General features: G+C 38.0%; 1 protein-coding gene across 3 annotated transcripts in view; it reads left to right on the forward strand.

Moving 5' to 3' along the window:
* Positions 1–18,010, forward strand: part of HEATR6 (HEAT repeat containing 6) — a 40,799-nt gene that overhangs the window by 4,768 nt on the left and 18,021 nt on the right. Inside the window, exons 1-10 of one of the 3 annotated variants that reach the window (XM_034942621.3) lie at positions 1,646–1,755; positions 3,729–3,926; positions 4,002–4,142; positions 4,613–4,728; positions 5,563–5,677; positions 7,089–7,190; positions 8,049–8,186; positions 10,165–10,463; positions 11,197–11,374; positions 17,481–17,687. In XM_034942621.3, coding sequence (XP_034798512.1) covers positions 4,649–4,728; positions 5,563–5,677; positions 7,089–7,190; positions 8,049–8,186; positions 10,165–10,463; positions 11,197–11,374; positions 17,481–17,687 — 1,119 coding nt within the window. In that variant the 5' untranslated portion in view covers positions 1,646–1,755; positions 3,729–3,926; positions 4,002–4,142; positions 4,613–4,648. Of the gene's footprint in view, positions 1–1,645; positions 1,756–3,728; positions 3,927–4,001; positions 4,143–4,612; positions 4,729–5,562; positions 5,678–7,088; positions 7,191–8,048; positions 8,187–10,164; positions 10,464–11,196; positions 11,375–17,480; positions 17,688–18,010 lie in introns of those variants that run through there. The other 2 variants (XM_063599293.1, XM_003805920.6) reach the window with 2 other exon arrangements.

Raw genomic sequence — 18,010 nt, forward strand, 5'->3', positions numbered from 1 at the left:
TATATATTTCTCAGTTCATCCCCTCCTGTCTATTCCCATAGCCAGTGCCTTAGACCTCAGGCAAGGCGACTTATGCCTGGACTGTTCGCTGATCCCCTCTGACTGATCTCCTGCCTCCTGTCTAGCTCCTCTCCAAGCCAGTCATTCCTCCAATGCCAGAATGATCTTTTCTTTAGGAGGAAAAAAAATTGTTCATAAACTTTAAAATCTGCTTTGGAAAAGTCTTCAATACGTATTGGTAAATGGTTGAAGCAAGTTGCAGGACAATTCATACAGAATGAGATCAGTATGAAGCTGGAGGGGGGATTTTAAAATATGTGTGTTTATATATGCAGAGTAAAAGGTCTGAAAGAATTGACTACAGAATAATAGTGTATGTCATTAGGAAGCAGAGTGAGATTAAGGCAGTAGTCGGGGACTTTTGCTGTATTTGTATAATTGGATACTTTTGCAACAAAACTTCCATTCTCTCCTGTTACTCCCCCTTTTGTTTCTGTGTGCAGCCATTTAAAACTTGCTGTTCTTCAGGCACCTACTGGTGTTTCACACCTCCAGGTTTTTGCATACTCTGTCCACTTTGCTTGCAGTGTTTTTTGATGCCCTATCTGGCAAATTTCTCCTCATCCTTCAAATCATTCCAGATTCTGCTTTACAGTCACCTCCACAAGGCCTCCCTAATTACTGTTTCTGGACAGAGTTTGTACTTTATTCTTTCAGCACTTGATTCACCTTATTTTAATTATTTGTTGTGTTTCTTTCTCTCTCACTAGTTTGTGAGCTCTTTGAGGTTCAGGAACATGTTTGTTTTACCTTTGGAGCCCAAAGACCTAGCACACTATGACACATAGTAGGTGCTCAGAACCTTGTCATTCTATAAACATCGATGGATGAAGAGTGTGACTTGCAAATAGGTCCCTCTTTTTTTTTTTTTTTTTAAGAATTCCCTAATTATGCATAAAATCCATAGAAGTGTTAGGTCTGATTTTTCCCAACGGCATTGAAAATCTGGTTCACTTACCTTTTGATATTTTTAACTTCAGTTTGTGCTTTTATACCCTAGAAGCCTTTTTTTGGTTATTTAATTATACGGTCTTTACATATAGAGAGCACAGAGTCTTCAGCCTGACCAAAACCGTACTGATTCTTTTCCTTTTTTTTTCTTTTTTCTTTTTTTTAAGAGACAAGGTCTCACTCTGTCATCCAGACTGGAGTGCAGCAGCAAGATCATAGCTCACTGTGACCTAGAACTCCTGGGCTCAAGCCATCCTCCCACCTCAGCCTCCCAAGAAGCTGGGACTACATACCACCATATCCAGCTAATTTTTTTTAAAAAGTTTTTTCTGTAGAGATGGAGTCTCACTATGTTGCCCAAGCTGGTCTTGGACTCCTGGGCTCAAGCAGTCCTCCCGCTTTGACCTCTCGAAGAACTGGGATTAGATGTGAGCCACTGTGCCTGGCTTTTTCCTTCTTTTTTAGCACATCCTGTTTTTGTGCTATCACTTCATTTTTTTCCTTCCTGCCTCACATTTTCTTTCCCCATTTTGAATGTGAATATTTACTTTTATTTTCCCATTTGGCTGTGTTTTGAGGATCTTCACTTGACTAATAAGTATTTTACCTCTTCTTTATCTTTTTTTTTTTTGGTAGGACGTTAGTGCTCTTCTTGTCCAGGCTTGCCGACTGGTACCTCTTACTCAGAATCATCTTGTCAGCAAAGTGAGCCAGCTTATCCACCATTTACTTAACAGATTACAGGTAATCATGTGTGTAACTCTAGAATTCAGATCATGAACTTTGAGAGTAAGTAAATACCTTTGAAATACTACATCTGTAGTAGGTATGATAGGCTGTTTTTTGAGATGCTATAGGAAAAGCAAATGCCTAAATAAGAATGCTTTTAAAGCAAATATAACTCTGATCTAAAAAAATTATTCTGTAGAATTCTAGAAGTTTGTTTATTAGAAGTATGCCTTTCTGTTTGGTTCAGTAAACCAATATCATTCAGGCCCCCCAACCTTATAATTTCTTTTCTTTTTTTTTTTTTTTTTGAGACAGAGTCTCACACTGTTGCCCAGGCTGGAGTGTGGCGTGATCTCAGCTCACTGCAAGCTCCGCCTCCCGAGTTTACACCATTCTTCTGCCTCAGCCTCCCAAGTAGCTGGGACTACAGGCACCCGCCACCACGTCCGGCTAATTTATAATTTCTTATGGAAGATATATTTGAACAAAATATATCTAAGAATAAATTGAAATAATCCCCTGCCTCTTTCCCACCAATATTTTTCCCCTTTCCTGAAGCTACCATTTTTATGGTCTACTTTTGATGCTTCTAAAATATAAGAAGTAGCTTGGGGCCAAGGGGACAGCAGGATAAAAAGACCCCAGTTATTTATTTAAGACTGTTACCACATGAGTATGTGAATATATTTAAGAGCACAGAACATATCAACTAGCATTATGTGAATTAGGATGCTTTTGGCTGCAATAAGCAGAAAAGCCATCCCAGAGTCACTAAACAATTTTTAAAAAAATAAAAAGGAATCACTCCATGTCCCAAGTCCCAAGGGATGCATCTGTAGCCCCTTAATAATAAGAGGCTCATCTTTCCCTTCACCGTCCTCAGCATGTGGGTTATCCTCAGCTAGCATCTCTCACAGTCATCAGATGGCTGTGCCAATTCTGGACATCCCAGCCAAAGAAATGATTACTGTTCAGCAGAAGCTAATTAACTTTATTTTATGTTGTGTCTCTTGTACTTAAGAGTAAGGAAACGTGTCCCATGAACCCTCTAGTAGACTCCCCAATATCTTGCTGGAGAGACTTAGGTCATATAAATACCTCTCTAAACCAGTCTTTAAGCAGGAGGATGGTCTTATTGTGAATGGCTCCAGCTAGTAGTTTCAACCTTCACTACACATTAGAATCACTTGGAGGAGGACTTAAGCTCCCTTGATGCTTACAATGTGCAGCCACAGTTAGCCTACATCAGGGTTTCTCAACCTCAGCACTATTGATATTTTGGCTCAGATCATTGTTTTAGGGGCTGTCTTGCACATTGTGGAATGTTTAGCAGCATCCTTGGCCTCTACCCACTAGACGCCAGTAGCACCTCTCCAATTGTGACAGTCAAAAATGTATACAGGCATTGCCAAATGTTCCTTGGGGGTTAAGGTTGCCCCAGGTTGCCCCACTCTCTTAAACTAATTAGCGTTTACCCTTAGGTCTCACGTGGGAGAGGTGGACATCCAATTAAATTAGTACTCTGCCAGCAGGGAAGGAAGAATTGGATGCTAGTAGGTAACCAACAGTGTCTGCTGCATGGAGTAAGGCTGTTTTCAGTTTAGAATCTTTGAAACTAACATGGGGTAGCTTCTGTATGTTTACTATTCTCAGGTGTATCATCTTTGTAACACTGGCAATTGGAGATGTTCCTGATCACCTGTGGCACCTATAACCCTTTACCAGCTTTCCAGCACTTGGTGACAGTTTGTCTCAATTGTCCATAAATTGACACTTGGATTAGCCTGGTCTGTCCCAACAAGATTATCAGCTCCTTGACAGCAGGGATATGCCCTCTCTTCATGGTGTATTCCTCATGTCATGTTAGAGATGCAATAGGTATTTAGCAGTTATATTGGTTCACTGTGTATTCATTGAGTGTTTATTATGTATAAGGCAGTTTAATTAAATTTCAGTGCGTTGAAATACTCATATCTGTGTATTCACAGCTGCCAATGTCTGGTTAGTTCAAGGAAAAGTTACAAGGACTTCATCAAGTTCTACTTTACTAAAGAGGAAGAAGTGAGCAAGACCTTGGGGTGGGGAGAAGGCCCCTACGTTGATCAAACTTTCAGGCCCTTTAGAGGTGATCCTTTTGACACATAAACGACAGACACACACTCTCTCTTTTATACAGCTTGATTCAGGTGAGCATACATGTCCATAAAAGCATAATATTTTTTAAAAGTTAGATCAGAATATATCTTTTCCTGTCCTGTTAGGTAATTGTTGATGAACAGCACTTGGATTTCCTGTTGGCATATACTATTTCGGCTATTCATCAGTGTAGTTCCTGGACACACAGGGAAATTCTTCAAGCCCTGGCAGCTCTGGTGTACTGCAATGGCTCCAAATGTCAAAAGGTAGTTTAAAGTGCTTTATCCTTCCTTTGAAAGGCCAGGAGCACAGGCTCTGGTGCCAACACTGTGTTCAGGTTTCTATCTTGCCACTAATCTCTAGCAATTCTTATTCAACCCCTCTGGGCCTTGTTTCCTCATGTATAAAATAGTTACTCTGAGGATGAAGTGAGACAATACGTGTCAAGTTCATGGCCCTCGGTAAATAGTAAACATTATTCTTAATATTATCATTACCCATCAGCCATACGGCCACACTAAAGAGCATCAGCAGCTACCTAGGCTGGGAGTAATGATCATTATTGATGCTTTTTGGCATATCTTTGCATATCCATCTGAGACATTTATCTAACAGCTAGTCTTTTGGTGCTTAACTGCCATTTAGTTAAAAAAAGAAAGAAAGAAGAAATCTGTCTAAAACATAATATTTTCCTAGAAGCTTTTCTTTGACCTACATTGACTCTTATTTTTCTTAGTACCTCCCAGAGCTGCTAGGCAACACCGGACTCTTAATGAAGTTGAGTGACTTGGCTCAGTCTGATCCTGAAGTCAGGAGAGCTGCAGTACATTGTATGGCAAACTTATGTCTCAGGTATGTGGCTCCAGTCAAGTTTCTCAATGGTAATAAGATAGTGCCTCTATTGGGCCCTTTGTAGGTAGTTCCCTGTGCCTGAAGCCAGAGCCAACTTAGACAAATAACTAACTTTGCATTTCCCATGTACTTTACTAATAAAATCATCTTATGTTGTTTGTTAATTTTAGTATTGCTTGTAAAGAAGGAAAAAATAGACTAGGACCATATTCCTAAAATGTGGTAATAGTGACATAATGTGCAGTATGTCAAAATTTTGTTTTCTATTGATATAAATTCTAAGCATATTAAGTTTTTAGAAGGATATATTCATGCAAATTTTAAGTGCTGGTGAGATGTATCTGTAAAGGGCAATTTCTTTTCTTTGAAGAAGATGGAAACAGCCCCAGCTGCTCACCCTCGATTCTCACAGTAGGCAATAGACAATGAGCAGCACAAATGTGAACTCGTCTCTGCATAGCACAGTGCTGTCCAGCGAGTAGGAAGGCAGGTACAGATGTGTGATTCTAGCTTGACAGGACCTGTCTGGATTATTTCCCTCCTAAGACTGAACAGCAGAACTAAAGCAAGATTTTTCTTTCTCCGTAGTTCTTCTACCACAAACTTCTGTAACCTTTCTGTATGGAAACCACCCTTCCTCTATATTCATTCTAGCCCTGTGCCTGTCCCCCAGCAGTAACTAATTAACCAAAATAATAATTTTCCATAGCATAGTTGCACTCAAGGGTATATTCCAACTCTAATAGTCTATATTACTGCTATTTTTAATTAGTCTTTTGCAAGCCTCATTTTAAAGGAGACTGAGTTTGAGTTGTTTTCTCTGTATGCGTTTAGTGTGCCAGGACAGCCGTATTTGGAGGAGCCCTACCAAAATGTCTGTTTCCAAGCTTTTCTGACTATTTTACAGTCTCCAAAATCATCTGATATGGATGATATCACATTTTGCATGGTAAGTGGACTATCATTGACCTAGTGAATGTTGCGGATGTGTCTAGAAGCAGATTGGAAAAGTGTTACTAACGAGTTTAATTTGCACCATTAGCTTCGTCTAGAGAAATACACATATATGAAATGTTTGTAACCTAAAAAGACTAAAATCATACCATTTCGGTTTAAATTATAAGAAGCTTTTTATTTGTTATATTTTGCAATTCTAGGTTTTTAGAGGAAACTATTCTTTTTCCTTCTGAGTATAAAAGCAATAGTTGCAGGCTAGTGACTATCTTTAAGATGAAAGTAAAGAGAGATTTCACCAAATATATCTGCAATATTTTATTTCTTTTTTAAAAATACGATGCAAACGACAGTTTATTAACATCTTTTAAATTTAGAGTAACACATTTCAAATGTTATATAGCTGAGATAAAGTTCCTTCTAGTCTCCTGCTCAGATATAGCCACTGAAGACAATTTGTGCTGTGTGCCCTCAGATTTTTTTTTCTATATGTAAATGAGCATAATTACAGCTTTAAGTGGGATCATATTTAACATGCTGTTTTGTAACTTTCTTGTTTTGTTAAAACTTAATATCTCTGGGACATCTATTCGGTTCCTGTTAATATACCTCATAGTTTCTAACTACTATGGCTGGAAGACCTTGGACAAGTTAGTTAACTTCTTGGAGCCTCTGTGTTCCTCCCTGAAAAGGGACTGATATAACCACATTGTAGGGTTCTTATGAGAAGTATGTGAAATAAAGCATTCAAAGGGCCTACTGTTGTTGTTGTTGAGTTTAACATTTAGCAGAGGGTTAACTTCTTTTATAATCATTATCATAATCATCAAAATTGAAGTTTTAAAAATTTTCCTACTATTTCAAACAAGGCTACAGTTCACATCATCCCAATGTCGGAAGTGTTTCTTAAGGAGAGAGTTCTAGAAATGAGATTACTGAGTCAAGAAATCAATCTTGGTCAGAATTGCCCTCCAGAAACCAAGTTTCTATAATTTATCATCAGTTCCCACATACATCCCCTTGCTTTTAAGAGGGCTGGGTTTGCCATATTACAGAGCTTTCCCAATTCTGATCTGTGCTATCTTTTTTATCCCTTGTCACATTTTTCTTGCTAAACATCTTCTCTCTTTTTTCTTGCTCACCATTTGTACCACCATAGTGGTTTATAAACATGTACAATAAGACCACTTCATTATTCTTTTCTTCTAGAAAAGAATTCATGGTAGTTTATTAGGTCTCCTTGGATCTTCATCTCTGCTTTGTGTGTGTATATGTGTGTCTATAATAAAGTTTTTTTTCATCATCTAGAGACTGTCTCTCTTCCATCCTAAGTGGTGCTAGTAAGTTGATTCCTGGACAACCAGATTTTATTCTGCCTTCTAACTGGGTCTCCCTTTTCCCCCTAGTTATTGCAAAATGCATTAAAAGGTATACAGTCACTTCTAAATGGTGGGAGAATGAAACTAACACAGACTGATGAACTTGGAGCACTTTTAGCTGTGCTAAAGGTAAGGCAAGTCTTCATATGATCATTGTCTTTCCTGTTTCAACCCATGGTACAAGGACGACTTTACATCCTTATTCTAAGGCTAACTTTGAGGTATTAAAAGTTCTTACATATATTTTGAGAGAGTAGACAAAAATGTTCATATTCAAAGACACTTAATATTAAGAACAGAAAATAAATCTCCATTTAATAAATGCATCAAAATTTTAAAATTATTTATGAATCTTAGGAAGGGAATCGGTAGGGGGGTATGACCTATAGAATATTTAATTATAGACTATGTTGTACTTGTTTGTACAAGAAGAGCCAGTGCTTCTCCTTGGCTTTCTCCTCCAAGTAGTAGACAGGCCAACCAAGACGTGTGTCAATGGGCAGCTTCCGAGCGTGCCAGTCAGTCGGAAAGTCAGGCCAGCATCTCCGGGGACCCAGCTTCTTCAGCCAGCAAAGTAAGAAGTAATTCTTTCCTTGTGGCATTCTCTTGCTCCCACATCAAATAGAGAGATAGCTATAGGTGGAGATAGGTAAATAAAAATGATAAATTTGTTTAAAAAATTATAGACAGATAAAGTAATTGGATAAATTTTATAAATAAATAAGGAAACTAAAACCAGACCTGATTTGATCTGACCAAACCAAATCCAGCTGGAGGCCAGATAAACTTCAGCTCTTCTTTAAGCCCTATGCCTTCAAGGTATCTATTTTCTGTCTCATTTATATTTCCTTAGTAGGCTTTTGAACATTAATCTATGAGTGTTGTGATCCAGACATGGTAAATAGTTCTATTTTATGATTAATGGTTTATGATTAATGGTTTTTTTGGTTTCGTGTGTGCGTGTGTGTCCTTATTCATCATTATTAGAAATTCATGTTTCACGGACTCCCTGGACTAAACATAGAGATGCCCACGGTGTTATACCCAACTCCGCTTCCTCAGTATGATGGGCGAACACCTATCAAACCACAGCAATCAGAATCCAGTGCTTCTCGACCAACTTTGGTACATTTATGTTTATTTAGATTTAAGTTGTGGCTTATTTTTAATAGATTGTTGTGTGTGTTTTCTATGATTTGCATCACTACTACCCTAAAAGCCTACCTTGAATTTTATTTCAGTTTAGGGTTGTTAGCATAGTAAATTTAAACTCATCTGATGCTCAAAGTACCGATTAAAGCATCTTATACTTCTTAGAGGTGTAGTCAGTATAACAGCTATAAAAATGAGCATTCACTTTATACCCCAAACCAAGCATTCTCATCCCCATGATGCTCAAGACCAGGAGTCAACAAACGTTCTCTAAACTTTCTCTACTAGGCTAGTAAATACTTCAGGTCTCTGTCATAACTACCAACTCTATTGTAACCGTGCAAAAGCAGCCATAGACACTATGTAAATGAATGGGCATGACTGTGTTTCACTAAAATTTTATTTACAGAAGCAGGCTGTGTGCTGGGCTGGATTTGGCTTTTGGGCCATAATTTGCCAACCCCACTCTAGACTGTTAGAAGCCCACCTACCAGTCAGCGCACCGCCTCCACACCTTACATTCTCCTGATTTCCCAGCCTTTCCAGAAGCTGCCATCTCCCTCGTGCTTTGGTTGGAGAACCTGGAGCATACAGATGTATGGCCAAGGATTCACTTCCAGAAATGTCATACCTGATCAAAGTGCTTCTTATTAGAAATTATTTCACTCATTCACTCACTCAGCATTTACCCAACATCTGCTGTGTTCCAGACGCTGTGCTAAGCACTAAGTATATAGACTCTGGCTGCTTTTAGGAGTTTGAGGGAGAAGGCAAAGATGGATAAATAAACAACTACAATGCAATATTATTGTTTCTCTCATTAGAATATTCACAGAGTACTCTGGGAACACATTGAGGACACTCAGTCTAAATGGAGGGGGAAGAGGAGGCTTTTTAAAGGTGTGGTAGCTAAACAGAGATTTCAGAGTGAGTAGCAGTACAGACAAGGAGGAATGAGTGTTTCAAGCAGATAAAACAAAAGGTGCATAGACATAGAGAATGAGAGTATATATTGCCCATTTGTTAACTAGTAGGACTAGAGTTTCAGTGCGGGGAGAGAAAGAGTGGAGCCGTTGTGTAGCAGAGGCCAAATGATAAGATTCTTGTACAGGAGGCTGAGTAGTTTGGGTTTTTATCTCGTAGACAATAGAGATTCATTAAAGAATCTTATATAGGGGAATGATGTGATCAGATTTGTGTCAGAAAAATCACTGTGATAGCAAATAAAAGAATATGGATCTGGGGGCCACAATAAGTAGTCCAAGATAGAAGTAATGGGAACTTCCTTCCTCAAGGCCACAGACTTTGAGAACGTGGAGGAAGACACAGATTCCAGATATACTTGGATATCAGAAAGAAAGTAACAGGGAGAAAGAAAGAAACTGGCTTCTACTTAGTATCTACTTCTACAGAGACCCAAAGCCCTGAAATGAGCATTGTATGTAATGGACTACCGTCTCTTCTGTGCAGGCATGTGGAGTGGTACTAGCTATGTATCTTACTCGGAGAACTGATAAAATAGACACTCAAGTCATTTTCTATAGGCTTTAATGCTCTTGAGAAATTCCAGTTGAGAAGGCTGAATACTTTCACAACACATGTGCAAGGTAGGAGGTATTAGCCGCATACTTACAGATAAGCAAGGTCAAGCTCAAGAGAGGCTAAATGATTTGCCCCAAGGCACAGAGGTACAATTTAAACCCAGGCCACGTGTTTTACTGTGTCTCATGTATTTCATTCCTTCTTTCTTATAGTAGACAGTAAGCACTTAGCATCATGCCTGATGTTTAGGGTATTAAAGAAGTTCCACTTTTTTCTTTTCTCTTTTCTTCTTTCTTTAAACTACATGTTGGGGACGTATTTAGTCACTTTAAAATGAAGAAGTAACGATTCAGTGAAAAGCCATTCTGAAGTAGTTATTATATATGTCTTCATTTGCTCCCACAATCAGAATAAAAAGAAAAAATCCAAAGTAAAACCAAAGAAAATCCAGCAAGGAGAGGAGGAGGAAAAGGAATCCAGTGGTGAAATAGAGGCAGCCCCAGTCACTGGCACAGGCAGAGTGAACCTGCATGAAGGGAACACTTGGTGTCCCTCCTCCCTGGGTGTCCAGAGTTTGCCTTTAGATGGAAGTGGAGCTGCAGAAAAAGATGGAGTCTCCTCACCCTTCACTTCTTCCAGTTGGAAAAGGGTCAGCAGTAGTGAGTCAGACTTTTCTGATGCCGAAGGAGGCATGCAGAGTAAAATGAGGTAGTAGTATTTTGTTACATTTTTATACCTTGTATTCTAAGTTGCATGTAAGTTTATAACTTAACCTGAATGCTGCATGTGATTTAACTTGAAGAGCCTGATTTCTGGGGGGCATGGTGTTATTCAGAACATGACTTGTTCTCTTGATCTGCCATTGCACATGTCATTCCTCTCCTTAGAATATTCTTTTTTGCCTTTTCGTCTTGCTAACCACTACTCATCTTTGATATGGGCTCAGAAATCATATTCCCCGGGAAGCCTTTTCTGCCTTGGTGTTATTCGTAACATGTGATAGTTATCTCCTTAACTGTCCCTTGCTACCTAGCTTGTCAAGGCTGGGGCTTTGTTTATGTCTGGCAGCCTCAGCATGATGCCTGGCACATACATAGATCATTCAGTAGATATTCGTTGAATGGAAGGATGGATACTCGGCAGTGTTTCATGTCTAACACTAGTGTCCTGATATCAAAATGTTGCCCTCTTGTTCTCCAGTTGTGTTTTTTAATTGTCAGCCTTAATAACTTGTTATAGAAACAAATTGTCTTAACATGTTTTGATTGTAGTTTGAAAGAAAAATTTTTAATAACACGTTGACATCTTTAGGAATTATTTAGAATGTTTAATTTTTGAATGTATCATTTGAATTGGTGGAAATAAATACCATTTCATGTTTGCATTTTTTTTAAAAAATGATTTTTTAAGTGTTTTTTCTTTTTTCTCTTGATTATGAAAGGTCTTACCAAGCTAAAGTTCGCCAAGGAGCCTTAGTTTGTTTTCTTTCTACTATAAAATCGATAGAAAAAAAAGTTCTTTATGGCTACTGGTCAGCCTTTATTCCTGATACGCCTGAACTTGGCAGCCCACAGTCAGTGTCCTTGATGACTCTTACATTGAAAGACCCTTCTCCAAAGGTAAGAGAATTTAAACTCTAAGCTTTATAATAGGAAGAAAAAATTTACAGATCCTTATTGTTATCTCTGCCTTATCCTGTCTGATCTGAATATAGCTCTTAGTAACACTGACCCAAGTTCCGACTTGAGAACCACTGGACAGACAGGAAAATAGGAAGTGGGCTTATGTGAATAATACACTGAGGCTGATCATGTAGGATCGCTTCCTGCCCCAGGGCTTGCTTGAAGCCTGAGCACACTGAATTCTAACTTTGGTGTCTCCCTTGAACTGCACTGAAGCAGCTGTGCTTCTCTTCCTTTTATGAAAATGTTGATTGCTGTGGTATTTATAATAAGAAAACATCAGAAATGGCTTAAACAACTCGGTAGAATATCATGGTACATAATGGCTATGAAGGATGCATAAGGCTTAGAAAAATGCTTAAAATGTTCTGTGAAAACACAGGATATAGAATTATGTATACAGTAGGATCCCAAACATGATTTTTTCTTGCAACTTTTCTAGTTTTCAAATCATGTGTAATAAATATTTACATATTTTAATGAGAAAAACTTATTTTTAAAAAGAAGAAAAAAATGATTGGCAGGCATGGATACCTATAGCAAGATATCTCATGGCTTATCAAATATTTGCCTCTGCTTGAATATGTGAATTCTTCTCCAGAATTTAGCCACTTAACCAAGTAAGGAAAATAGCCTGCTGTTTACAATAATGAACATTAAAAAGTCATGCTGAATGGCATCTGGGTGTCCTCAGGTAACCAGCTACCCACAAAGAGAAGTTTTAATTAGGCCAACAGCATATTGTTCCTTTTCTGTTTTTAAGATTATTCCTTAAGGGGTCAGGGGTGGTAACCCACAATACGTTGGAATTCCATATGAGTCATCTCCTTGAGTAACTTACTATATAAGAAAATTTCTGGATGACCCATCAGAAGCTTTTACAAGGTAAAGAAAAATAAATTAGCCTCAATTTTATATACACACAAAAAAATGACTTGTGGGATACATCAAATACTCCTTATCCTAGGAAATTAAACTGGCAGAAATTTTACAAATTAACTAAATCAATAGTGAATGAGAACCTAGGAGAAAAATGGAAAAATGAGTGGTAGCAAATAAATCAGTAATGAAGCCATTAGAGTAATTGAAATAAAAGCTACTAAAAATATTGAAAATATATATTTGAAGACCCTCCAGCTAGGGGAGCTGCCAGCAGTGGCCAACGAGATGGTGCTGTGGAGCAAGAAGCAGCCCAGCTTCATCATCTTTATCACAGCTGCCCAGCCAAGGGGATGTGGGACACGGGGGTTTAGAACATGAATACAAAAAGGTTATGAGGTCATAGCTGATGAAAATGAATTGGAATAATTTTCATGATGTTTATATCTTCATATATTTTTAAATGTTTACATTTCACTTAAAGTGCCATGAGAAATTTCACCTATTGCAAAGTGGTCTTATCTATCTCCTTGATTTAGGTACCTTTTAGACTTGTTCTTGCTGTTTAACTTTGGTGAATGCAAGAGATGTGCTGAGGAAAAAAGATACAGAACTTCCTTCTGGAGATGTTGTAGATCCAGTACAAAAAGCCACAAGAAAATCCTAGAGAAAAAAAAAAAAAAGTCATCCTACTTAAAGCGGATTTTAAAAGATGAAAGAAATTAAATTAGTTCAGTGTAATGGCAAGTGAAATGATCGTACTTAAGAGATTCTTTTAATCAAGTGTTAGCTTGGAAGGGTTTAAATAAGTGTGGTAATTATTGTTTACAACAAAGCTTGGAGCATACCTCTGCAGTCTGTCCATAGTATGATTAACTGTGCACCAAGACATATGCTAGAAAAAAGTGTTGTGGTAGGTGATGTCATGGGACAGGCTTTTGTTTGTTTGTTTGTTTGAGACAGAGTTTTGCTCTTGTTGCCCAGGCTGGAGTGCAATGGTGAGATCTCAGCTTACCGCAACCTCCGCCTCCCAGGTTCAAGCAATTCTGTCTCAGCCTCCCGAGGAGCTGGGACTACAGGCATGCACCACCATGCCTGGCTAATTTTGTATTCTTGGTAAAGATGGGATTTCTCCATGTTGGTCAGGCTGGTCTGGAATTCCTGACCCCAGGTGATGTGCCTGCCTTGGCCTCCCAAAGTGCTGGGATTATAGACTTGAGCCACCGCACCTGGCCCAGTGGGACAGGCTTTTAAAATAAAGACTTCTAGAAAGTTATGTGCATTAAAATTAAAAATAACAGATCATGTAATTAGAATGGAACAGCATTCTGGATTGACCAGGTTAAAAGAGCTGCCATGACTCCAGGCCAAGTGGTCATCTCAGGTGCTCCTTGTGCATATAGAGTTAGATGGCTGGAGTTCCTCTTAGCAAGGATTAAATAAGACAACTGTAGTTTATCTTGTCATTGAAGTGCTTAGTGATTAGTTTTGAGTTTATGGCAGGTCTGATGTGACCCATGGCATACTCAGCTGGAAGCACAATTTTAACTGGTGTACTAAGAAATTTTCTAAAGACAAACGGACAGAAGGAAAGGTGATTAGACTCTTCCAGTCAGAATGCCAACAATAAACAGAGGCTACTTTTAGGAAATTGAAACGTAATATGCTAGAATGGTTAATTGGGGAGAAGAAAACTTAGAAATGTCCATTCGGATTTGGCAGTGCTGTGGTACTTGGGAAATGATCACATTTCCATGTTGGAAATGTGCTTCAGAGAGCACATCTTATACACTTCCAAAAGGGACAGAACAAATTATCAATAAAAATAACAAGACTAATTTAAGAATTTCTTGGATATGATTTCCTTAGGTGTTATAAACGCATATTATGGAGAATATCATCAAGACTTGTCTTAAGAAACAAACTACAGGGCAAACCTTTGTCTTGGTACCTTGAGAATTATCCTGATTTACAAATTTCATGATGATGATTTATTGCTCTTTTAGATAACTATAAAAAGTGAAAACAAATCGAAATCTAGATAATAGGTGGTATAACTAGAAAAGAGAATGAAAAGGTTGGAATTGTTAACTGTTATGGAATGGTAGATTTTCTCTCATATGGCCAGCAAAGAACAGGCAATCTTTGCTTAGTGTATTAGCAAAGAACAGGCAGTCTTTAATTAGTGTATCTGTATTGACGCTTCTGATAAAGACATACCCGAGACTGGGAAGAAAAAGAGGTTTAATTGGACTTACAGCTCCACATGGCTGGGGAGGCTTCAGAATCATGGCAGGAGGCAAAAGGCACTTCTTTACATGGTGGCAGCAAGAGAAAATGAGGAAGAAGCAAAAGCGGAAACCCCTGATAAACCCATCAGATCTCGTGAGACTATCACGAGAGTAGCAGGGGGAAGACCAGCCCCCATGATTCAGTTTCCTCTCACAAGTCCCTCCCACAACACGTGAGAATGCTGGGAGATATAATTCAAGTTGAGATTTGGGTGGGGACACAGCTAAACCATATCACTTAGATACCTCCCGACCCAGAGTCCCTGACACAATGTTGAAATGCTGTTACGTAAAAGACAACTGACTTTGGAAGTGAGATCCAATAAAATAACGTGAACAGTCATGTGCCCTGCATGGAAACTTCAATGTACCCACTCCCAGCAGGGACTTCTTTGTCACCCTTCCAGAAATATTCTGAGACCAAACACACATAAAAAGGAAAAAAATTAGGATTGACTAGGCTACCTCAGCAAACATTTGTGCTACGTTCTTAAGTAGCAAAAAAGGAAAAGTACTTTTCTGTTTTATTAGCTTTAGACAAGTCTTCATGTCCAAGGAGGTGAAACTATACACTAGTAAAACCAAGCACACTGACTTCTGTAAGACTGAAAAGCCTTTCATTCATCATTTTAAATATTCAGACAATAAAAACTTAACAAAATGAGCTCTCTGAAGAGCTACACCTGTTATGATTTACTTGCACGTTAGTAATTTCTGCTGAAAGTGCTGATTAGGACTGGTAAACCAGATATTAAATATTGATATAAGAACAAAAGAAGCAAAACTTGTACCAGATTCAGTATCTTAAGTAACAATTATAACAACAAAGATATGTTAAACAGAGTTTAAAGGAAATTAACTCAGAACTGTGAGAAGTACAATTTGATATAGTATCAAATTTCTATATAGATTTTGTAACTTAGTGGAAAAAAATAACCAATTTCAATGACATTTGTTTTCATCTGTGATAGTCATGATTTTCCCCTTAAGATGCCAAAATTGTGCTAAAATTTTTGACTTTTGGAACATTAGTTCATTTCTTTCCATTCGATTTTTAATTTCATTCAGTTTGTGAGCTGTTGGAATTGTGATTTTTAATTGTCTTCTAAAGAAATGAAGGTTTAGCATAAGATCTATCTTGTTGAGTTCGGACCAGCCTCTAGTAGGGATTGGCCAACTGTGGCCTGTAGGGCAAATCTGGCCCACCACCTGTTTTTGTACAGCCTGTTAGCTAAGAATGGTTTTTACACTTTTAAATGGTTTTAAAATAAAACAATAATATCTCGTGATATGTGAAAATTATATGGAATTCAGATTGCATTGTCCATAAATCAAGTCTTTTTGGAACGCAACCACGTTTATTCCTTTACATGTCTATGCTACAATCACAGAGTTGGGTGGTTGTGACAGAAACTGGCCCACAAAGTCTAAAATATAAAATGTTTACTGCTGGCTCTTTACAGAAAAGTTTGCCAGCCCCTGATCTAAGTCCTTTTTGGATCAGCTGACTTGTGTTCATGCTCTCGCTCTCTCGTTTTTTCACACATATACACACGGTTTCCTAATACATTGTCAATTTCCCACCTTAGGGGATTATGCTTAATTCTGAAGTCTGGTGCTACTGTACTTCAAATTTCTCTTCAGAGCAATAAGTCTAGATTTCTACGACTCCACTCTATAAAAGGCCTGCCTGGTGATTTATTACCTGGTTGTTTGGAGATAATATAATTGAAGGCTTTTGGGAAAACCTTTTTTGCTCCAAACTCAGATATGCTTCATATTGAGTAACTATTTAGGTTAGATTCTAGAATTGTAATGTTGGTTCCCCGCTTTTAAATTTTTTGACTGAAAATGTTAATTATCATTTTTGGATGAGCTGGCCAAAGAGAGTACAATATTATTCCGTATTAATAGTCCTATGCTTATTACCTATATCCCATTTTTGTAAAGTTGGGCTTTCTTTTCCTTTCTAATACTACAAAATCATCTGAGTACCAATTGAAAGTAATCTTTCAACCTTATAAAGAAAATCTTGGTGCCAATGACACCTTTCCTAACAAATACAGCAGTCCATGACAAAGATGTACTTTTTGTCCTTTCCATTCATAAGATTGTACTTAATGGTATTCCTTTTTTGAATTGTCAAATACTGTCACTGCAGGCAGTGTTATTTCCTGTACCTAAGACTGTTTCTGAAAGTTGGATCACTAATGATGTCTGCCAAGCAGTATGTACACAAAGTTCCTAAAGTCCTATTTAAGTTAACATTGAACACACATACTTCAGAGTGGAATATGAGGCATAATGTTCTCAGGAACTTTGATAGGAAACAGACTCTAGGCACATGTGTTTTTTCTACCCCATGGGCTGTTTAGTTCTAACTTTTCAGTTGGCATTCTGCTTGAATAAACCAGGCCTCTAATTCTTATTCTCATGCTTAGGATTTCAGATTTTTGTGCTATGGTGTAGCTTAGATTTATTTCTTACTGTAAAACACCTAACAGCAATGGGTTTCTAATTTTTTTTTAGCCAGGTGTGGTGGCACACATGTAGTCCTAGCTACTTGGGAGGCTGACGTGGGAGGATTGCTTGAGCCCAGGAGTTTGAGGCTGCAGTGAGTTATGATTGCGCCACTGCACTGCAGCCTAGGTGACAGAGCGAGACTGTGTCTCTAAAATAAAAATAAAATAAAGATTTTTTTTTAGGTGTGGGACGCAAGTGGCCTAGTTTTTAGGAACTAACAGATAATCCCATTGCCTTTATTCTTCCAATTAAAATGATTGTAAATACTTTGAACATTAAATATGTATAGGAAGAAGGGAATCTGACTCCTAATTTTCAACTAATCAGTGTGAATCATCCCGAAATTTCAGACACGTGCCTGTGCTCTGCAAGTTTTATCTGCCATCTTGGAAGGCTCAAAGCAGTTTCTTTCTGTTGCTGAAGATACCAGTGACCACAGAAGGGCTTTTACCCCCTTCTCCGTAATGATCGCTTGCAGCATTAGAGAGTTGCACAGATGTCTTTTGTTAGCTTTGGTGGCGGAGTCATCCTCACAGACCGTTACTCAGATAATTAAGGTAATGTACCAACTGTGGGTTCCAGAGCAGGTTTCTCTGTTTTAATTTTGTATACTGTTTTACATAGCTCAAAAGTAACTTGACTTAAGAATATAACTAAGTAATAGTTTTATTAAAAATACACTATTTGGAAGTCTGTACCTACTCGTCTGATCTTATCTATAATCTCTGTATGTCCTAATAAATGATTTGCTAAAAATACTTCTTTATCTTTAGTTGTACCAATGAGAATACAAGTGTTATTAAAAAAAAAAAAGGGCTAATTTTTAGTTGTGTGAAAACTTTTCTTTTTTAATTAAATGCTGCAAAATTTGTTCTATGCT

Source organism: Pan paniscus, chromosome 19 (genome assembly GCF_029289425.2).
Source record: "Pan paniscus chromosome 19, NHGRI_mPanPan1-v2.0_pri, whole genome shotgun sequence".
NCBI classification, from domain to species: domain Eukaryota; kingdom Metazoa; phylum Chordata; class Mammalia; order Primates; family Hominidae; genus Pan; species Pan paniscus.